The sequence below is a fragment of the Lycium barbarum genome, chromosome 9 (assembly GCF_019175385.1).
Source record: "Lycium barbarum isolate Lr01 chromosome 9, ASM1917538v2, whole genome shotgun sequence".
NCBI lineage: Eukaryota > Viridiplantae > Streptophyta > Magnoliopsida > Solanales > Solanaceae > Lycium > Lycium barbarum.
The window spans coordinates 125,805,782-125,830,331 of NC_083345.1; the positions used below are offsets into that span (position 1 = coordinate 125,805,782).

Genomic DNA, 24,550 nt, shown 5'->3' on the forward strand with positions numbered 1-24,550 from the left:
ACATCCTATTTCCTCTTCTTTTTTTTCCTCTTATCATTTGGTAATAATCCTAACAGAAATGTTGTCACCAAATGACATAATACCCATATCAGATATACTACAAGACATTTCTCTAACATCAGATCTTTGTAATTTACTTCCATATAGATAACCATTGATAGATTTTGTTGAAACATACAGGTGATTGTTTTCCAGATGTATGATGAAGTACCTATTTTGCTTGTTTACGTTTAGAACCGCAATATAGAAGACTAACAGCAGATAAATAATACTGACAAATAGAAAAAAAACGCCTACAATGAGATCTATCTTTGCTTTAAGCTGAACATATTTTCCATTTTTGGAAAACGGGAGACTTACAGAAAGTAAAATCTGGAGAGGAGAAAAAGGGAAATGACAACGGAAACATCTTTAAATCACAAATCGATAACCAATTAAGCGATGAACGAAAACAAGGATCAATGAAAATTCAAAAGGACAACAACCATTAGGCTTCACCAGATTAATGATTAGATCTATACATGCCTCTACAATGTTACAGAAAATATTTTGCTATTCAGAATTAACTTCTGAACCCAAAGGCAGACCACTTCTTTGATGAGGTCTCCTTCTTCGTCGTCCTTTTAGAGTTCGGATCAATAAGATTTTCTAAGGATTTCATGTTTTTGTTGCGAGATCTGCCTGCTTCTTTCAACAGTTCAGCCAGCCTCTTTTTCTCATCCGCGAAATCAGGATTTGCTGTTCCGAGTTTTTCTTCTCTCAATTTAAGAATGTACTCCAGAATCTCAATAGCATCATCCACTCTGTATGTTATGTATGTTACAAAATGTCAGTACAACCTTAACACGGAAAAACGCATTGAAAGGTACACGGAAAAACGCATTGAAAGGTACATAGAAGCCACCAATTCAGTAAGGGCTTCAATGTGTTGATGAACGTACATGTTTAGTTGAGGTTATACAACTGATTACAAGATCATGTTTTTTATTTTCAGTCCAAGGTATTATTATTTTATTTCTTTCTTCTTTTTCCTAACGAGTACATAGAGGTCTTTTTCATAAGTGAATGGAACTAGAGCAACATATGGTCTACCCAACAACAAATGTAACCTGCAAGCCCTCAATGCATATGGATTTGGTACATGCGCATGAACATTCAACATGTGTATAACCACAAAAATAAATGTAGGATACTTGTAATATATTGCTATTTTAATCCTTATCCAAATAAAGAGTTACATAAGACTTCTCTAAATATTTGCATATTAAAAAAGCATCTATATCACAATGTTATCGAAGGCGAAAAGCGTAATCTGGAAATAATAAAGTGAATAAAGAAAGGTGCAAATAAGGGTTATCACCGCAACAATGGCTGCCAACTTTTGAATTCCTGCTGAGATGATTGAGCCTCATAGACTATGGCAATTGGTAGGATAGTGTAGGCCAATGCAGTTGTTTCAAATTACTAAGTCACCAGCAAACAACTCAAGAAAATTTTCATCTATAACTATCAATCAACCAGCTAAATCTCTATGCTAAATTAGTTGAAGCAGCTATATCAAGCTATATGAATATCTGTATCCATTTTGTTTCTACTCAAGTCCATTTCATTCCAAAATTGTCAAGGCAATAGGGATTTTCTTAAACTAGAGGCTCTCTAAACGGATATACTATCTCTAACCAGAATAAAAGCACACCTGCAAACCCTGGACCTAATTTGTGTGTCAGTAATAAAAATAAGGACCTAATTTGTGTGTCATTAATAAAAATAAACATAATCTTAAAGAAATGCTCAAATATAAATATATTACCTTCCAATTGCATCATAAGTTGCTGCAAGATTGCTATACACACCAAGGGTATCTTGATGACAAGGGCCACACTCCTGTTCCAGAATTTCTCTAGCTTCTTCAAATAACTCAGCAGCCTCATCTATTTTAAACAACTGTACAGAAGACAACCCCATCTGATTTAAAACTACCCCAAAGAAGGCTGATTTCCTCTCACCACTGGCCCTAAGTTTTAGTACTGCATTTTCAAAGGAACTCCGTGCCTCTTCATACCTCCCGAGCATATAAAACATAACACCCATTCGTGCTTCTATGCCAGCAATGGTACTTTGCTGTCCTGGTTTATCCTCCAAGAGTTTCATTGCCTTGAGTAACAGTTTCAGCGCCTCCTCAGGTTCATTAAATAACTCATATATTGCTGAAATTTCCATCAATCCACTGGCAATATCTTCTGGGGTTGTTCCAGGCACAGGTTTTGCATATATTCTCAGGGCATTTTCACAATAGGATCTGGATTCCCTCAGTTTTCCTGTCTTATAGTATAGGTCAGCCAACCTAACAAAGACAGATGCAACTGAAGGATGGTTGTCACCCTTTGATGATTTGAAAACAGTGAGTGCCTTCTGATAGGAGAACACGGCCTCATCAAAACGAGACAATGACAAGTAGATGTTCCCTATTCCAACATCAATAGCTGCGACCTCATTATCCTGTCCATTGGCAATCATAGCCATGTTGGCAAGTACGAGGTGTTCAAGGGCTGACTCGTAATCGCCTTTAGCCTCACATATTAGAGCCATCAAACGACGATCAGCTGCCTCTTCAAGAGAAGCAGGAGGACTGTGCTCACGATGGATTTCCAATGTTTTCTTGCACAAATTCTCGGCCTCATCAAACTGCATTGCCTGAACATGGGCCTCAGCCAAGTACCTAGAATTCCAGTTCAGTTGGGTCAGCTTAATTAAAGCCAAGAGAACACATCGCTACAAGAATGAGACTTGCCAATCTAGAATTGTGCAAGATAGAGTTACCATATACACAAGGTAGCTAATACAATGCCTGGCTGTTTAAGCCCATGAACTGAAAATGTAGAGCAGCCATACTGGCAGATAATATCAAAAAATACTGGCAGATAATTATCATGTCAGTCAGATGGAGTCTAACATTACTCTGTTGGTGAACAAATATCAATATAAAATGGGACTTTTATAATTAAAGTCAAGTTTGATATAAGATGTACAAAGCAAACAGCTTAAGTTAGTTGCAATTAAAGGGGCAGCCCGGTGCACAAAGCATCCCGCGCTAGTTGCAATTACCTATACATTATAATTTTTAAGGACCACCTGGCAAAAAACAGATAACGTGTCTATCAAAAGTACTATTGTACTATTGGTAACCAGTTGGCAAGGAGGAATGAGATTGTTTCCTATTTAAATGGTCCTCTAAATTGACCATTGAGACCTAAAGTATAACACCACATCAAACCCAAGTCACTTTGAAATTTTTAAGACAATAACTATGATAATATACTAATGGTCCACCAAATGGTGGAATGTTCTTTTTCAAGAGAGCAATCACGAATTTACAGGGGGGAAATGACTCTTCAAAATTGTTGAAAATATTTTTAGGGATACACGAAGAACATAATTCGCACAACTTTTATTAATCAAATCTGGTGCAACTGCCAGTATTTGCTAAAACTTGTCCGAATCATTACCTTTACTACAGGTGAAAATCCTTCAGTTACTTCCTGCAATTACTCCCCACTGCCATTAAACACCAATAACCACCATCTTTTCTCTACGCCTACCCACCATTCGGATACTAATAACTTACAGAATATCATAAATTAATTCAGGAAAGAACTTTTTCTTCAGTAACATTTGCAAGGAGAAACAACACATTTTTCACCCAACCAATAGAACTTGTGTGCAACACAACAAGATATCTCTCAAACACTTGTCCATAATGGCCTCCAATTACCAATAATAAAAGATAAAAAGAACTATAAATTTGCTAAAACTTGTCCGAATCATTACCTTTACTACAGGTGAAAATCCTTCAGTTACTTCCTGCAATTACTCCCCACTGCCATTAAACACCAATAACCACCATCTTTTCTCTACGCCTACCCACCCCATTCGGATACTAATAACTTACAGAATATCATAAATTAATTCAGGAAAGAACTTTTTCTTCGGTAACATTTGCAAGGAGAAACAACACATTTTTCACCCAACCAATAGAACTTGTGTGCAACACAACAAGATATCTCTCAAACACTTGTCCATAATGGCCTCCAATTACCAATAATAAAAGATAAAAAGAACTGTAAAAGCAATATTTATATTCCATGAAGAAAACAAACTTTTGTGCCAACAACTTAAAGTACAGCAAAAAGATTTCCTTGGAGGAAGAGCGTAATGCCATAAAGTAGAGGACCTGGACATAATGCCATAAAGTGGAGATCTTGGAATTGAATGATTACCAAGGCTTATTGACCTCAACAACAAAAGGATCGGTTAACTACATTTTACAATGAATTCATCTGCTTTGCAACAAAATGTTTTTTTCTATCCAATTTCTGTGACAAAAGAATGTTCTTTCTCTATCCAATTCGATCTTTCTCTATCCAATTCGATTGTTGAGAAATAAGAGCTACAATATTTGGAAATATACAAGTCACAATAGGTTTATCCCGTCTTCTGCTGTTAAATATTTCATCTAAATCCTACCAATGCTTTGAATGCCAGAAGTACTTCTACAGATAAACATATACTAACATAAGAACTAAAATGCAAAATGTGTGAAGACTTCAATGCAGTATGTCAAATTTTGAGTTTTATACAGAAGGAGCAATGAGATATGATACATTACCTACAAGTCTCTGCAACTCTTGGATCTGTGTCTCCCAAAGCTTCCATCTGTATTTTCAACCCTTCCTTGTAAGACTCAATCGACCGATCCAACTGACCAAGCATAGAATAGGTGTCACCAAGCTGCATATACCCTGAGAACGCTGCAAGAGCATGATCCGCACCTCTCAACACCTCCGGCACCTTAATCGCCCTTTCCAGCACCGGAATAGCCTCATCAAACCTCACCAAACTACAATATATAGCTGCCACAACGTGCAAACTCATGGCTAGATCCAAACTCGGCTCACCGTCAACCGCGCACCTCTCAAACGACTTCGCAGCTCGTAAAGCATAGTCCAGTGCCTGTTATGGAATCGAAGAAATGTCAGAGAAAATCGAAGAGACAATGAACAAAACTCATGGCATTGATTCATTACACTGTTTCTTGCATTAAAAATAAAAGACCACATCACTACTTATATATAACCAAAAGGAATAAACAAAAAGGAAATATGTTATTTTCCTTAGATACTAAACTAAAAGGAAACTAAGCTAGCGTTTGGCCATAGATTTTGAGAATTTATCTTCAAATTTCTGTTTGGCCATGAAATTTGATCAAATTTTGAAAATTTATCTTCACAATATTTTCAAGTTCATACTAGTTTTTTTGGAGAAATTTCACTTCCACATCACAAAACTTCAAAATTTTCCAAGTAAAATGCATGTCCAAACACAACTTCTAGTTCCCAAAATCACAACTTCAAAAACTCAAATTTTAAGTTTCAACCTCAAAATCTATGGGCTAGCAGGAGCTAAAATTCTATAATTAATATAGATCCTAGACTTAGAACCAAAATAAACATTCCTAGATTAACAAAAACAAATATTCTATCATTAATGTAAGGGATATTTTCAAAAAATGTACAGCTTTTCAAAATATTTACGCCACATAGCCTAATATACAATATTATACATCATTTTAACTGGGGAAAAAGCATTATACATAATGTATATCAACCTTGTATAAAAGTGTCTCACTTCCTTTTTGGTATGTCCCTAAAATAGTGTCCCTTTCTCTATTTAGTAAGTATTCCAACATTTTATATGGCAAATTTAAATCCACAAGATTTAAAGAACTAAACACACTCTTTTTATTTCATAAACTCCGTGTCTAGTCAAACTAAGACACTAAAATTGTGACGTAGTGATTATTATGTAACTAATGTAGATCCTAAACTTAGACTATTCCTAGATCCAAAAAAATATATATATTCTACCGCTAATGTAAATCATCATAAAATAGAAGGACAGTATAGTAAATTTTAACAACCTTGTTTGGTCCTAGATCCGCATTGTCTTATAAAAGAGTACATCATTATTTATAAGATAACTAAAAGGAATATGTCATTTCCCTTATAAATACTAAAATTAGATTAAAAAAACAAATATTCTACCGCTAATGTAAATCATCATAAAATAGAAGGACAGTATAGTAAATTTTAACAACCTTGTTTGGTCCATCACCAGAGGCAATAGTATCACGTGCTAGCTTTAAAAGGAAAGGTCCTAGATCCGGATTATCAAGTGAAGATTCATCGATTACGATCTTTTCGGGTGGTGATTTCTTCTTACCGGAGCTCCGATCCGGTGATGGCTTTGCACGTGATGATGGTGAAGGAGAAGGAGGTCTACGTGGCAAAGGTGAGTTTGCTTTCGGGTTATTTTGTTCGGATCTAACTGTACCCGACCCGGTGGGAACCGAGATTCGTAATGGTGGTGCTTCTGGCGGTGTTTTGATTGATACTAAACCAGGCATTGCGATTAAACAGTGATTTGGGGAGTTGTGAAGAGGTTAAACAGTGGGATAATTAAGGAATTAAGATGAGATTAATTTATGAAGAAAAAAAATAGTTGAGGTGAGTGAAGACTTGAGTGGAGTGTGCTACCTAAATATATGCCGTTGTAAAGTGGAGCCAATGTTGATGACGTGGATTTATTAGGAGCTGGAAGGTATTATTATTATTATTATTAAAAAATTAAAGTGAGAATAACTATAGGTGAATCTTGTACGTATTTATTAAGTTGAGGTATGTATTTGATGCGAGTAAATGCATGTGTAAATCAAACATTTTTTTTTTCTAAAATTATACTCCCTCTGTTTCAATTTATGTGAACTCATTACTATTTGGAGAGTGGACGATGTGATTTTTTATCACGTTTATTCTTATATTTTTTCTAAATTAGTTGAATTATGAATTATCATGACTTATAGTACTTTATATGTAATTTTTAAATATATGAATTTTATTTTTATAAACTTGAAAAATGTATGTCAAAATTTATGATCAAGGTTATAAAATTTGACTCTCGTACTTCTAAAAGGTTCACATAAATTGAAACGGTGGGAGTACTAATTAATCTTTATCAACTGAGAAATTATATAAGAAATATTTTTTTTTGCTTTCTAGACTATATCTGTTGTATTAAGCAGTGCTTTGTTAGTTATGAAGAGGTAATTAGAGGGATTATTACGGTTGAGATGAGATTAATTTAGAGAGAAAATGAACTAAGCAAGAAGGTGAGTGAAGAAGGAAAAGACTAGAGTAGGACAAAGCTACCTAAATATCGGGCCAGCACAGATATGTGCCGTTGTATAGTAGGGCCATGTTGATGACTTGGATTTTATTATGAGCTGGAAGGTATTATTGTTATTAGGGGAATATATTAGTTAGCTCAAAAACTTATCCAAAATGTGTACATATATATCAAATCAATAGACATATGTCATGTATTTGTAGATATAATTTTCTCTTTTAATTGTAGTTTATTAATGTATGAGTATATTTTTAATTATCATTTACTCATGACAAATTGGTATGATCTTAATTTAAACATCCGATACAAATGAATTTTAATTTACTATTTGTATACATGTCAAAATATAGTTTGGCACATGGCAAAATGGCATTGGAGCATGTGGCAGAAAAAGATGTAATCATTTAATTCAAGTAGGAAGACTCCGGTAATACCCGGACCAAATTCACGAAGGGAATGGTACTGGGTAATTAATAGCGGAATAACGTTACAAGACCGGACCTGATATGTAGCAGACGTTACGATTCAGTATTAAGGCAATATTCATTGCCCATTATTGTTCATTATTAAGATTAAATTAATGGTTTGAGAGTTCATGTACTCAACAACAACATACCAAGTGAAATCCCACAAAGTGGGGTCTAAGGAGGGTGAGTTCATGTACTCGGTACTATAAAAAGAGCTTAACAGCCCTGAAAAAAGTATCATCGAATAATAATGATTTTACACTATTCATACAAGCTTATCTGCATCAAATTAACTAATTAAAGTTAAGGTTTAAAATTTTAAGAGAAAATAAATGTGTGTAATAGATGTTTATTCTGTATTTATTAGTTATATAAGAATACTGTTGGTTTCAAAAAGATCGAGAGTTAAATAATCTACTAATTTTTACTTACAATTGTATCTTTAAAGAATCTCTTTTGTTAATGGACGAAGCATAATTTGGTGAAGGTATTATTATAGGTCATTTCAAGGCATAATGTTGTCTTAAATCATGAACTCGCTCCATGATTAGTATGAATAGACAAAGCAAAAGCTTGTGACTTTGAGTGAGAAGAGTGCAAGCCCTAGCAACCGTTGATTTTGAATATCCACTAATGAATAGATCAAATGGCTATCAACGGGGTTATAGCGGAATGGTAAGTACCCTTTTATTCTTAATTAGAGATTTCGAGTTGGAGCTTTGAACATGAAGTAGCCTTTTTTTTTTTTTTTTGGTAAAAAAAAAAACAAAAAAAAGACATTTACCTTAATGTGGACTTTTTGGCTCGAATCTAATTTAATCGAGTCCCAATACAAGTATCATATCAAAAAATAAAATGAGGTTAGACACCTATGATAATGGATGAGATATTTGTCCAAAGCAACTTCCTTTGAATTTTTGGATTAATTTTGGACGCACTCACAATTATGAATAATGATTGAGATTCTATAGATATTATATAGAATATAGTTAGGTCAATTTTATTGGGATTAAATAAGTTAAGATACTATTCTAACAATCTTTTCTTCTCTTGACAAGCATGTGCTGGATATATCATACTTTGGCTGCTAATTATTGAAGGTCGTTAGTGTTACAAAATATTTGGTCTTAAAAGAATGAAGCTCCTTCATTGAGATTTTTAAATGATTTGCAAATACTATTTTCTTATGTCAATGATTCTTTGAATTTGTTGAAGCTTGGAGTTGATATTTTAATTCAGAGTAGCAACAACAATATGCTAATTAACCTTTATTTATTAAACAAAATCTTGATGAAGGCTATATTATATGCATTTAAAAATCGAAGATGGAACCTATTGTGGTGGGGCAAATAACTTCGCAGGATCAACAAATATAGAGTTTATAACACTCATTTTGGTCTATTATACTGGTTTTCAAAAATTGAAAGTAACCCAACCTAGTCTAATATAAAAATTTCACTAATTCTGTAATAATAGTATTTTGATGGACCATGCAATTAATTTAGTTAGTATAATACACGGAAAAAGCTTAAATATTCCATTAAACTATCGGAAATGGCTCATTTATGCCATTAAACTATCGGAAATGACTCATTTATGCCATCACCGGTCACCAAAATGACTCATTCATACCATTTTTCATTAACACCGATTTTATAAAACCAGATATGACACGTAGCCTCCAGATAAAACCAGATCAAGTTGATATACAATAAGAATTAATTTACTGATAAATATCTACCCAAAGCACGGTGAGAACAATTAAAAATTAGAAACAAAAAAAAAAGTAAATAAAAAAACAGAGTGCGCATCCAGGGAATCGAACCCTGGTCAGTACCGTGGGAGGGTACTATGATACCACTACACCAGATGCGCTTTTTCTTAGCTTGTCAATTGATTTCTTAAAAGAGGATTACAATTCACCATTACAATGTGTTCTTGTTTGTGTTTGTTTCAGCGAAACTAGAAAAGCAAATATGTGCTTTTGTTTGTGTTTTGTTTCAGTACCTTTTAATACGATTAGCTGCTTATAACGAAATGATAGTTGTTGGTTTTAAGAGTCAGTTTTGTGATTAAAGGTTCAAACAATTTAATGTTTCATAAACTAAACATGAAATACAAATATTAGTATCTACCGCTGCTTGGAAGAAACTAAAAGAGCAAATATGTGTTCCTGTTTATGTTAGTTTCAGTAGCTTTTAATACGATTTTTATCTGCTGATAAAAAGATGGTAGTTACTGGTTTTAAGAGTCAGTTTTGTGATTAAAGGTTCGAACTTTCTTTATTTGTTCAATTAAAAGAAATACAAATATTAGTATCTACTACTGCTTGGAAGAAACTAAAAGAGCAAATATTTGTTCTTGTTTGTGTTTTGTTTCAACAGCTTTTCAATATGATTTTTAGCTGCTCATAAAGAAATGATAAAGTTGCTGGTTTTAGAGTCAGTTTTGTGATTAAAAGGTTCGAACTTTGTTTATCTGTTCAATTGAAAAACACAAATATTAGTAGCTGCTGAGTAGGAAATAAAAAGAAGAAGCAAATATGTGCTATGGTTTGTGTTTGTTTCCGCAGCTTTTAGTACGGTTTTTAGGTGCTGCTGAGTACGCATTTTTTCAGCCGAGGGTCTTTTGGAAACAGCCTCCCTACCTTCCAAGGTGGGGGTAAGGTCTGCGTACACTTTACCCTCCCCAGACCTCACGTTATGGGATCCAACTGGGTATGTTGTTGTTGTTGTTGAGTACGCATTTTGTGCAACCCTCTAGTGCTAAATGGGATGAAATTCTTACGAATGTTGCAATCCTCTGCTTCTCACACTAATTGAGAGTTTGAAACTTGTCATTGAGTGTTATTACCATAATTTTCTAGAGAATTCAAGGTTTAGCACATATAGATAAAATAGATTCACGAGAACCTATGTGCTTCAAAGTAACTGTACTAATTTGACCGGCTTCTGAAATTCGTGAGGATCGCATACGAGCCAACTCTCTAGTGCATACTGTGAGCACCGAAGGCATTTGGAACTAGTTGTGAGTCGTTTCTGAATAAAGTTATCTCATAGAAAGTAGACAAAGATGTTTGATACAACAGATGCTCAAGATTGTACTCTAGTATATAATACAAATTTCTGCCTTTCACATATGGAAATAGTACACTGATTAGTACTTTCCCTATTTCTTGCTCTTGATACTACAGAAAAAAGAGTTAATACAGGGATGTTATTTACCCCAAAAAACTCGAATCTCCATAGTTGGTGCACAAAATTTTGCCTTGCTATAGTTGGATGAGGTCGAGGCTTCAACTCTTATAGATTGCCTCTAATTTTGTGCCTTTGGTATATTTTCGTTTTGCTTTGTCTTTGAGGGATGTCCAGAGTTACTAGTTAGTTTTTCAGAAATTATATTACATAAAAAGGTTCCGGTTTCAGTTACTCTGACGTCTATTATATATTTTGTTGAAACTCTGAAGACTGCTGCCCACTAGACTTAGTGCCACATTTTTTCTGCTGGTGTACCAGTTAACTTATCTTCTTCCTGTAACCGTTGCTTTGGTATAAGGCTTTATTTCTAAAAGGACAAGATAGCTGCATAGACATTCTTGTTCTTTTAGTTTACCAGGTTTTCCTCCCTGGAAGACATAGGTTCATACATCTTCAGTCGAAATTTGTCACAACTTTAGCTTTCAGTCTACTACAGATCTTCACAAAAACTCTTGTTTTGAAGCCTATCCTGCTTTAATTTTCTTCTTTAAAATAATTTCCATTCTTGGTCATAGCATCCCTGTTTAAGCACTTGGCCATAGAAAAATGCTTTTTTGGTTTTTTTTCTTCCATTTCTTTCAAAAAATTTTACTTTGATTCTTTCATCTTATTCTCTGGGGTTTCTATGGTCTGCCTTTTGACATGACATGGTGTTATTTTTGCTTAAAGCTCTGATGATGAAGTTATCAATATGTTTATATCGTTCCAATTTCTGATGCTTTTGGTCATGTACCGGAGCTATATGTGGAACTGAAGGGACAACTGAGGAGCTTATTTGCTTACCCTCTTCTGCCTTCTTTGTCAGCATTAAGTCAGTGCCTCTCTTTTCTGGCATGTCAGGGGCGTCGGAACTCTAACATTCTCCATTGTCATCAATCATCATTAACAATTTTTCATTTATCGTGGGCTATGAGTAGCTGTATTTTGCTGGTAACATGCAGAATCAATGCTTTTGATTTGAACTATGTATATTTAGTTGAACGTACATCTCACAAGTTTCTTGCCTTGGATCTATCTTGCGCTAAATAGGCCTTTGCCCTTACACCTTTACATAGCATAGAAGAAAATTAGTAGTTGCATATAGAATTAGCCAAATAAAATCGCTTATGTTCTGAAGGCCTAGCGAGTTCCCTTTTTTTTTCCAAGACAAAAGATCGGATGTACTTGTCTAGGTCATGTCTACTTCTTGAGACCAAGATAAGAATGACCAAAAGTAGACATGACCTGAACAAGTACACCCGACCTTTTTTCTTGAAAAAAAAAAAAAGGAACTTGCTAGGCCTTCAGATTATCCTAAGTCGAAGCAACTCCATGCTATTTTGGCAGATGCCATTGACCGAAAAGTGGAGGTTTCACCTAGGAGATGGAGCTGACAAAAAACCCTAGATGGAGTTTAAGTGGAGAGTTAGGATATTTGTGAGCTCCTTTGCCTAGCGGAAACCTTTGGTTTTCAGCCAATGGCATCTGCCAAAATAGCACGGAGTTGCTTTGACTTAGAGGTAGGGAATTACCTCGGGAGTGGAACATTAGTTTGCTTCACTGAAACAAACTCCATATACATTAGCAAATAGTTAATTGTCTTTGGGATTGTTCTTCTCATATCTTTTTTCATTTTGACTTCAATTATTTCACCTTATTCAATAGTTTGTCTTAAAGCTCTGATGATGAAGTTGTCAAGGTGCTTACATATCGTTCCAATTTCTGATGCTTTTGGTCTATTCATAGACCAGAGGTATATGTGGAACTGAAAGGACAACTGAGGAGCTTGTTATTTTACTCTCTTCTGCCTTATTTTTCTGAACCACTGTTAAAGTGTCTTCCAAAAGAATGGCTAATGAAGGTCTTGGAAGTATTTGGAATTACACTTTGATGGTAAATGTTGTCTACGCCTTGGTGGACAGAGTTATCCGATACATGTACAACATGCTACGTGGTGACTTATCCAAGACTTGGAAATGTGAATGGTAAATATTTTGCAGATTGCAATGAGGTTTCAACTTCGAAGCTAGGTTCCAATTTGACAGAGGCAGCATGCATATGATCTGCTTCTGAGATTATGGCTGCCACTAACGATTTAGAGGCACATTTTGTTCCATTCGAGGGATTCGTCAGATTTAAATTAAATACAAAAATTAGAAACACTAAAATATCAATATTAAATGTAGAGTAGAGCAATATATTAGTATCATAAAAAAAACTTCCTATATCATAAAAAACTTAGTTTAAAATTTTAGGCTGAGCAGGTACTTGTCTAAAGGGAAAGTTTCTTAAATTGTGTGATATTCGGAAGGGAAAAGGGTCAAATTTACCCTCCAAGTATGGTTTATAGTTTAAATTTACTCTCCGTCAAAGTTTGGGATCAAATTTGCTCTCTCCGTTAAAGTTTGGGATCAAATTTGCCCTCAGACTTTCATCCATATAAGGGCAAATTTATTAAGTATCCTAACGGGGAGAGCGAATTTGATCCCAAACTTTGACGAAGAGGACAAATTTGATCTCAAACTTTGACGAAGAGGACAAATTTGATCCCAAACTTTGACGGAGGACAAATTTAAACTATAAATCATACTTGGAGGGTAAATTTGACCCTTTTCCCTATTAGGAAAGAACAGAAATCTAGCATAAAATATATATATATATATATATATATATATATATATATATATATATATATATATACATACTAGATGGCCTATGCTCTTGCTGCGCACGGGTCCAACACTTTGGATTATAGTGTATATATGTGTATGTAGTTGTGTTTGAATGGTGATTATATATATATATATATATATATATATATATATATATATATACTATGTTCAAAACACGATTAATATAACATTGTAGTTTGTGCTCCGTATCTAAAACTTTATTATATTCGCGTTTGCTACGAATACAAAGTTGGCAAAAATTTATTAATACTTTTTAAAAGAGAAGAGTTGTTTAAAAGGAAACTATTTTCGTCTCTTTGAGATAAAACAGTAGCAATATTTAAGCATCAGTTGATACTTTCAATTTTAATTTAATTAATTTAAAGGGGTAAAATACTTATTATTTTTTATCAAATTTTGATTTGGATAATTCTAATTCAAATTATTAAATTAATTGTACATGTTTAAAACGAAACAAAGTAGAAATTGATTTTCTATTTAAACGAAGAAATACTATTTTTTAATTTTTGGTAAATATTCTCGGTTTAGCTCATTTTACTTGTCATGTTGTTTTTTGCATGGTTGTTTAAGGAAACGTCAATTAGAATTATAATTTGACTAATTTACCTTATTCATTATTTGATCTCCATTTGATATTAATCTTTTTTCACATTTATTAGAGTAAGAATAAAAATGAAAAAGTAATTAAATTCTATCATATTTTAAAATATAAATATTTTAAGTATATTTATTTTAGTAAACATAACAAATAAATGACATGGGGGAATAACAAATACAACAATTAAATATCTAGATTAGATCTCATGCTAATATAAGAAAAGAAAGAAACTTGTATGTATTTGGCAACTTAATCTTTTGAAGAAAAACAATAATATGGGGTCCATGTTTTTTGATGTGCAATAATTTCATTTGCTCCCACTAATTGATTGATACGCATGTGGCAATGAATCTACTATTATTGACTTGATGGGGATACTTTAGGAATTACATAAAGATTGTTTGATTTTTTAATATATGGGGTGCACGTTTTTTTTTTTTTTTGACATTGCTTATTTTTTTAATATGGGGTCTACTTTTTTTTTCATTAGCTTGGAGAGGGTGGAGTCTACTTTTTTTAAATGAGTTCAGAGAGGGTGGGGTCCACTTTTTTTCCCTTTTTTTTAAAATATTGCTTGGTGTTTTTAGTATGGGGTCCACCTTTTTTTTTTAAGAGTGACTGACGACGAAGCATGGGTAAACCGATGCTTCTATATAGTAGAAAAATAGAAATATAATAAAGTATTTTTATTTACTTTTTAGAAGAGTTGGTAATATAAAATATAAAATGTCATTTTTTTGCCCTTAAATAAAAAAGTGGGTGGGACCACAAAAAATTTTTTTGCCCTTAAATAAAAAAGTGGGACCAAACGACGGACGACGATCTTGCTTATAAATCGGCTCTTCTATACAGTAGTGTAGTAAATGAATATATATATATATATATATATATATATATATATATATAATGTTAAAAGTGAACAAATTAAAGTGCACGGAGGAAATAAATTTATGTAGGAGAATTAAAATTGAACAACATATGCTATATATGAGAAGAGAATAAACACGATTAATATAACGTTATAGTTTGTGCTCCGTATCCAAAACTTTATTATAGTAGTGTTTGCTACGAATACAAAGTTGACAAAAATTTATTAATACTTTTTAAAAGAGAAAACTTATTTAAAAGGAAACTATTTTCTTCTCTTTGAGATAAAACAATAGCAATATTTAAGCATCAGTTGATACTTTGAATTTTAATTCGATTAATTTAAAAGTGTAAAATATTCTATTGTTAATGTATATAGATTGGGCCTAAACAATACTTATTATTGTTTATCAAATTTTGATTTGAATAATTCTAATTCAAATTATTATATTAATTTTACATGTTTAAAATGAAACAAAGTAGAAATTTGATTTTCTATTTAAATGAAGAACTACTATTTTTTAACTTTTAGTAAATAATTTTGGTTTAGCTCATTTTACTTGTCATGTTGTCTTTTGCACGTTTTTTTAAGGAAACGTCAATTAGAATTATTATTTCACTAATTTACCTTATTAATTATTTGATCTCCATTTAATATTATTTTTTCTTTTATGACATTAATCTCTTTTCACATTTATTAGAGTAGGGAAAAAAATGAAAAAGTAATTAAATTCTATCTTATTTTAAAATATAAGTATTGTAAGTATATTTATTTTAGTAAACATAACAAATAAATAACATGACGGAATAACAAATACAACAGTTCAACATCTAGATTACATCTCAGGCTAATATAAAAAATAAAAAAAATTATATGGTTTGTTTACTTAACCTTTTAAAGAAAAGCAATAATATGGGGTCCATATTTTTTGCTGTACAATAAATTCATTTGCTCCCACTAATGAGTTGATACGCATGTGGCAATGAACCCATCATTATTGATTTAATGAGATACTTTAGAAATTACATGAATATTGTTTGATTTTTTAATATGGGTTGCATTTTTTTTTTTTTTGACATTGTTTATTTTTTTAATATGGGATTCACTTTTTTTTATATTGCTTGATTTTGTTAATATGGGATCCACCTTTTTTTCCGTGAGTTTAGAGATGGTGGGTTCCATTTTTTTTATTTTTTTTTAAATATTGGTTGGTGTTTAATATGGGGCCACACTTTTTTTTATGGACGACGGACGACGAAACCGTGCTGCGCACGGGCCCAACATTTTAAATTATAGTGTATTTATATATATGTAGTTGTGTTAGGATAGTGATAATATATATATTTTATATTGCTAATAAACATACATAAGTTTGTATTATTTTTATGCATATATATATATATATATATACACACACACACTATGCTCAAAACACGATTGATATAACATTTTAGTTTGTGCTCCGTATCTAAAACTTTATTATATTAGTGTGTTTAAGCATCAGTTGATACTTTAAATTTTAATTCAATTAATTTAAAGGTGTAAAATACTTATTATTTTTTATCAAATTTTGATTTGGACAATTCTAATTCAAATTATTAAATTAATTTTACATGTTTAAAATGAAATAAAGTAGGAATTTGATTTTCTATTTAACCGAAGAAATACTATTTTTTTATTTTTGGTAAATATTCTCGGTTTAGCTCTTTTTACTTGTAATGTTGTCTTTTGCATGGTTTTTTTTAAGGAAACGTCAATTAAAATTATAATTTGACTAATTTACCTTATTCATTATTTGATCTTCATTTGATATTATTTTTTCTTTTGCGACATTAATCTCTTTTCACATTTATTAGAGTAAGAATAAAAATGAAAAAGTAATTAAATTCTATCTTATTTGAAAATATAGATACTTTAAGTATATTTATTTTAGAAAACATAACAAATAAATGACGTGACGGAATAGCAAATACAACAGTTCAATATCTAGATTAGATCTCAGGCTAATATAAAAAAAAAATTGAATGATTGGCTACTTAACCTTTTGAAGAAAAACAATAATATGGGGTCCATATTTTTTGATGTACAATAATTTCATTTGCTCCCACTAATGGGTTGATACGCATGTGGCAATGAATCCATCATTATTGACTTAATGAGATACTTTGAAAATTACACGAATACTATTTGATTTTTTAATATGGGATGCACTTTCTTTTTTGACATTATTGCTTTACACTGTTTTTATGCATATATATATACTATGGTCAAAACACGATTAATATAATATTGTAGTTTGTGCACCGTATTCAAAACTTTATTATATTAGTGTTTGCTACGAATACAAAGTTTGTAAAAATTTATTAATACTTTTTAAAAGAGAAAACTTGTTTAAAAGGAAACTATTTTCCTCTATTTGAGATAAAACAATAGCAATATTTAAGCATCAGTTGATACTTTGAATTTTAATTAGATTAATTTAAAGGTGTAAAATACTTATTATTTTTTTTAATCAAATTTTGATTTGGATAATTCTAATTCAAATTGTTAAATTAATTTTACATGTTTAAAACGAAACAAAATAAAAATTTGATAAACACGATTAATATAACATTGTAGTTTGTGCTCCGTATCCAAAACTTTATTATATTAGTGTTTGCTATTAATACAAAGTCTTTAAAAATTTATTAATACTTTTTAAAAGAGAAGACTTGTTTAAAAGGAAACTATTTTCCTCTCTTTGAGATTAAATAATAGCAATATTTAAGTATCAGTTGATACTTTCAGTTTAATTCGATTAATTTAAAGGTGTAAAATACTTATTATTATTTTTTTCAAATTTTGATTTGGATGATTCTGATTCAAATTGTTAAATTAATTTACATATTTAAAACGAAACAAAGTAGAAATTTAATTTTCTATGTAAACGAAGAACTACTATTTTTTAATTTTTAGTAAATATTCTCGATTTAGCTCATTTTACTTGTCATGTTGTCTTTTGCATGGTTTTTTAAGGAAATTTCAATTAGAATTATAATTTGACTAATTTACCTTATTGATTATTTGATCTAGATTTGATATTATTTTTTCTTTTACGACATTAACCTCTTTTCACATTTATCAGAGTAAGAATAAAAATGAAAAAGTAATTAAATTCTATCTTATTTTAAAATATAAATATTTTAAGTATATTTATTTTAGTAAACATAACAAATAAATGACATGGTGGCAAATACAACAGTTCAATATCCAGATTAAATTTTAGGCTAATATAAAAAAGAAAGAAAATTGTATGGTTTGACTACTTAACCTTTTGAAGAAAAGCAATAATATGGGATGCATATTTTTGTTGTACAATAATTTCATTTGCTCCCACTAATGGGTTGATACGCATATGATAATATGGGATCCACTTTTTTTTTTTAATTGCTTGGTGTTTAGTATGGGGCCCACCGGGGGGGGGGGGGGGGGGCACAGACGCCGATCCACCTGTGCTTCTATATAGTTAGAATATGTGTGAATATATATATATATATATATATATATATATATAGTTTCATGAGGCCCGTGTTAAGTTCGGGCCTAAACTCATGCTACAAATTTTTAAAAATATAACTTATATTACATTTTTTTATTGCATAATTAGTTTAATCTCTTGGCACGTGTTTGTTGGTAAGTCTTTATTATTATTAAAGTTTTTCACACACATAATTGAATAATCTATAAGAACAAATTATTTGTGAGGAAGGAATTGTGGAAGGAGACTTAGCAAATACAAAGGAACACGGGATTCAATATTCACTAAAGAAGCAAAACTTTTGAGTTTTAAAACAAATAGAGGGTGATTTCAGTATGGAGGAAAATATTTTTCCATTATTGACTGGTCAAAAATTTTTGATAAATATTTTTTGTAGGAAAATAAGTTTCTTAAAATGAAGAAAATAACTTCCCTAATGAAAATAGGAAAATCAGCAATTAGAAATTTTTACGCACGAACGGGTCAACCCTTGTTTTTAATGAAAATGACATAGGAAGAAGTACATGTTTGTCTTACTTTCCTTTTTAATTCGTTTAAAAATGAATGCATCTTTTCTTTTCTAGCAAATCTTTAGTTCCAACTTTCCACATGATATGTTTAAGATCACAAAATTAAATGGCATTTTGATACATTTTACATATGTTTAGCTATGTTACACCTCGGAAAAATTTCATGTTGATGCATAGTGGATAGACTAACGAACGGCACGAAGTATACGATGTTTCAATAAGTAAGAAATAGTAATTAATGGTTCTAATTGAGATTTCAAAGACATTCGAGGTAAGAGAAGAAAGTCCGTCAAGAAAGGCGAGGTATATGTTATGTATCGGAAAGGATTCACAAAGTACCAAGCTAATGATGGGTAATGATGGCTTAAAGAAGAGTTATAACGTCCCTTAGATTGTTAATGAAGTGTTAAACAAGTGTTAAGAAGGTTCCATAAGGATTGGAGATCAAACGAATCGACGAGAACAAGTTTCGGAAAGCTGAGTATTATACGGCCCAACATACGGACCGTATATGTTACACCTCGCATTTTCATACGTTGAGTTTTGCCGAATGCTAGTTGTCCTAGTCTTGGGAGGTAGGACAAATTTTTCAAGGTCATGAGGATAGATATGTCCATCTTGGATATATAATGGAGTAAAACCATGTTTAGTAAGCCTCGGGAAGGTTTAAGACTCGTCGTACAACTACAACCTTGTATCTTACAAGTTACTACATGTGCAAAGTTCAATTTTTACCAAATTCTTTCCTCTCCTTTTCCCCGTATCTTAGCCCAACAAAGAAAATGGGAGAGATAGAAATAAAGGAGAGATGCATGAAAAGTTTTGAAGGAGACCCTTTAGCGCAGCGGTAAATGTCAGATTAGGATGTCACTGGATTGCTCTTTTAGTTGGAGAAGGATTTTTAAAGAAAGGTGGAATCAATAACATGGGCTGCTTTGTTTTCCATGTGGATGTCACTAATTCCTTGCATCAGGTGAAAGGCAACTTGAGTAAAAGTTCCAAAAATAATTAAAGAACTTTGTCTTGAAGTGCAATCAATAGAAATTGAGTGTGAATTTGACAAGTCAGTTTTGGAGCAGCGAAGGTGATAACTGATATTGATACAAATATTTAAAATTTATTTTAGATCATAATTTTTTTAATTTTTTTTTAAAAATTCCGTGCTTAATCAAATAATCACATACATGCAGGGACGGAGCCAAGTATGGCCGAGGGGGTTCATCCGAAACCCCTTAGGCAGAAAATTACACTGTTTATATATGATTAAAATTATTTTTTATGCATATATAATAGATGTTGAACTCCCTTTAACCTCTTTGTGTGTTTATTTCTCTATATTTTAAATCTTCTAAGTAAAATTTTTTATTCTGCTACTGCATACGTGAAGACGAATTGAGAATTCAACAGGTGTTGGTTGGCATCTTCCTTTTGGGAAGGGACAGGTGTTGGTTGACATCTCTCTTTTGGGAAGGGACATAATGATTGTGGCCCTTAAATCATTTTTAGCTGCCACTTTTGGGGCCAACTAGTTGATAATAACCTCATTTGTCTTTGCTAGAACACCAACGTCGGCTCAACTCCCAAAAGTGCTCATGGTACATTTTATTTTTGTCCTATGCACCATGAGCGTTTGGTTCCGGGCAATTTGCACGATTGACCTTATTCGGGGTGGTCTTTAATTTTTGCGCCTCAAATTGCTGATATTTAATTAAGTGAAGAACAAAAATTAAAGATCAACGCCTTTGAAGGGAGATCCGTGCAAAAAATTATTTGATTCCACCATCACGGACATCATCTATTATAGAAACGGATTCAAAATTTAGATTGCGTTGAGTGATTTAATCTTCTACATTTTTCTCATATTAAGTTTGTTGTACTTCAAAAATAATGAATTCAAAATTTAACAATTATTGAAATTTCAGCTTGACTTCATTCCTATATAACTTCCAATTTTGCACCTGCATATTACATCTGCCTCTAGCTGTCTGGATTGAGTTACAAAATTATTGGTGCGTGGATCATCGTGAGAGGAAATGAGATCTCTTACTCTCTTACAATTTGAATAGAAGAAAATGACTTTTTCAGATCTCTTATGTGTTTTTTTTCAAATCTCTTATGTGTAAAAAAAAGAAGATCTCTTATAAAAGGATCATAAAACTAATAATAGCTTATAAAGGGCCAAAAAACCACATCATATAGCACCACCCAAAATATGAATTAACGTCATTTTTGAAACCTTTTGTAAGGATGTGATACTATTCAAAGAGATAAGTTAGCTGGTATGATAGGTAAAAGTGATTTGATAGTATAGGAGTAATTCTTTATATTAATCGTGTATATAATTTAAGCTCGTTTAAAAGTTTAAGTTATAGTATACACCGTTTGTGTTAAAAAAAAATTCAATATTAAGTCACTCAAAGGATATTTATAGAGGTGAGTCTCTTTAAATTGTGAAACTTGCAATAAAAGGTGAAAATAAAGTGATGGTGTAAAATTTCCTTATACAAACAATGAAAAGTGAAAAGCTCTGACGATGAAGTTTGTCAAGATGCTTATATATCATTCCAATTTCTGATGCTTTTGGTCATAGACCAGAGCTATATGTGGAACTGAAGGGACAACTGAGGAGCTTGTTTGTTCATTGACAATCATTAACCTCAACCTTACGCATAGCAATAAAATCGTGTCAATTTTTTACTTCCACTTTATCACATGTCAAAAAAGGAAGATTAGGTAAAAGGAAACATTTGAGAAGTTATTGGTACTCAATTTGGTTGGAAAACAAAGTCATAAACTAAATGAAAAGTTGAGAGGATAAAACTACTAAATCTTCTTGAAGTTGTTTTTTCTTTTCTATAAGATGTCTCTGGAGAATAAAATAAATAACATTATGCTTGATAAAAGCTTACCTTCACCCGATATTTTTACCGAACTAAGAAATGCAACACTTATTTTTCAACACACATACTTTGTTACTTAACTATATAGGGTCAAGTGATATATATTTTCCCTTTAATATTTAACAGTTAAATTTTTCTCTTTTTCTTTTTCATTCTTCAACCATTAATGCCATCTGCTAGTTTTAGTAGGCAATAAGAGAGAATGCTTAACCTGCTTCTACATGACAATGGCCATGGTATCCATGCCAACCTAACATTAATTCTTGAAACACAAACAGTTATTCAGGATCCACTCATTAGTAACAAAATAATTAAGGTTTGATTACACCCTCTACACAATAATGATTTGGTTAAAGATATTCCTTCTGGTTCAAAAAGAGTGTCCACTTAGCCATTTTGTACACCTCTTAAGAAAATACTAACTCCTAAAAGATAAGGTATTTGGTCACTAAACACTTAATAAAGACAAATCTGAAAAAATAAGATTAATTATTTTTTGATTTGATAAGTAAAAACTCTTTTTTAATCAAAATAAAAGGACTACGTGGACACTCTTTTTGAACGTAGGTAGTTAGTAGCATTGATCCCCCTAGTTGGTACAAAGACCTCATCTTTAATCAAACGGTGGTGTCAATATCAAGATTTGCTGAAGAGTGATCACTGTTAAATCAGTTTCTAAAAACTTTTTAACTTATTTAGCGATTGGCAAACATCAAAAATATTAATAACTAGAGGCTTGTTTTACATGATAAGTTTTGAAAGTTCTCTCTAAAACAAAGAAAGACGACTTTCTGATATAATAACTATTTAGAAATCAACGGACATTATTTATTGTCTGCCCAAAAACGAATCCAAAATTTAAATTGACTTATATGATTCAATCATTAATGTTTTTGTACGAGTGTGGCCACACCTGCATATTACATCGGCCTCAAGCTGTCTGAGTTACAAATTTATTGGTGCGTGGATCATCTGGCACCACCCAAAATATGGTTTAAGGTCATTTTGTAAACCTTTTGTAAGGATGTGATCATGGTGATGTCATTCAAAGAGATTGGTTATCTGTTATCACAGATAAAAGTGATCGCTGATAATGTAACTTACTTATATATCAATGGTGTATACATATAACTTAAACTCGCCTAAGAGTTTAAGTTAAATATACCGTCTGTGTAAAATAAAATTACACTGTCAGGTCACTCACAGGATATTTATATAAATAAATCTCCTCAAAATATGAGATTTATAATATTAAAAATAAATAATCGATCTTTCGCCTTGCGCAAGGATGTCTTTTATTTTTAGACTCAATAAGGAGAGAATTGGGTGGAAGGGGAGGCAGGTTTTATTTTACCCTCAGCTCTCCCGGGAAAAATCAAAGTTACTTGTTAGAAAAAGTAAAAATAAACTGATGGTGTAAAAATTCCTTACACTAACAATGAATATAACTTAATTAAGCTTATACTTTTTCTATCTCAAACTAACAATCACTTCAGCTCAAAATAATTGTTGCTCTAGGAATCCAAGATTAAAATTGACAATTGTTTCTTAACTAAAAACATTAATATTAAAGAAGTAGGAGTAATTTTTTTAATACTGCTCAATTCTTAAAAAGCATTTAATAATTAATAAAGATAACTTAGTAAACTATACTTTAAATTTATTATTTTTTAACAAGCGTGAAAAAAATTAAAACAACAGTTAAAATGAAGCCGAGGTTACGCAATAGACATCACATGCTCTTCCTTCTTCCATTCTCCTCTATTTTGGAAGTTCCCAAAATTCCATGCATACGCCTTTAATGTGCCCAAACAACTTGAAAATATGCCCCTAAAGTGTCAAAACTAATAATAAGGCTGGACCCTACTCATTAGAAACTGCCCAACAACTTGAAATTCACCGCTCCCACTAAAAAGAAATAGTACTCCTCCATTCATTTTTACTCGTTCAGTATTTTAAAAATAAATTTTCACTTTTACTTATTAGTTTTAGCATATTAAGAGAAGATAATTTATTTTTTCCGTTTTACCCATAGTATTAATTACTCACTTCAAATTATTTTTCAAATTCAATAAAAATATGCATTAATTAATATGGATACATTGATAAATTATATACTCCATTTATTATTTCTATTGAATGGTCACAAACCAATGGAAATTTCTTGAAAGCGAAATGGCTACTTTAAATGATATTTTTGTTACTCCACTTATTTCAGGTCATGTGGTATATTTTTATTTAGTCCGTTTAAAAAAGAATGATATATTTTTAAACTCGGAAACAGTTAACATACCCTTCGCATTTTACCATTAAAGCTTTTATAACCACACAAATAATAGGATATCTGTTTAAAATCATTATAAGTTTCAAACGTATTATAGGTGCACAAATGCTATGATATATTTTAGACTATAAATTTAAAGCATTTTTTTCTTAAACTTTATATCGCTTCAAACTATGTCACATAAATTGCAATGAATATAATATTATAGATGGATA

The 24,550-nt window shown here is 31.7% G+C and overlaps 1 protein-coding gene and 1 non-coding gene across 2 annotated transcripts; both read right to left on the bottom strand.

Annotated features, from left to right (window-relative positions):
• Positions 1-394: 394 nt before the first annotated feature.
• On the bottom strand, positions 395-6,582 carry LOC132609949 (protein KINESIN LIGHT CHAIN-RELATED 1-like). Its single transcript, XM_060324171.1, has 4 exons — positions 6,155-6,582; positions 4,667-5,010; positions 1,811-2,719; positions 395-803 (listed from the first exon to the last, which is right to left on the bottom strand). The coding sequence occupies exons 1-4, from the start codon at positions 6,461-6,463 to the stop codon at positions 563-565; spliced, it is 1,803 nt and encodes a 600-aa protein (XP_060180154.1). The 5' UTR covers positions 6,464-6,582; the 3' UTR covers positions 395-562.
• Positions 6,583-9,513: 2,931 nt separating this feature from the next.
• Positions 9,514-9,584, bottom strand: TRNAG-CCC (transfer RNA glycine (anticodon CCC)). Its single transcript has one exon. It is a non-coding gene; the product is annotated as a tRNA-Gly (tRNA).
• Between the last annotated feature and the right edge of the window lie 14,966 nt (positions 9,585-24,550).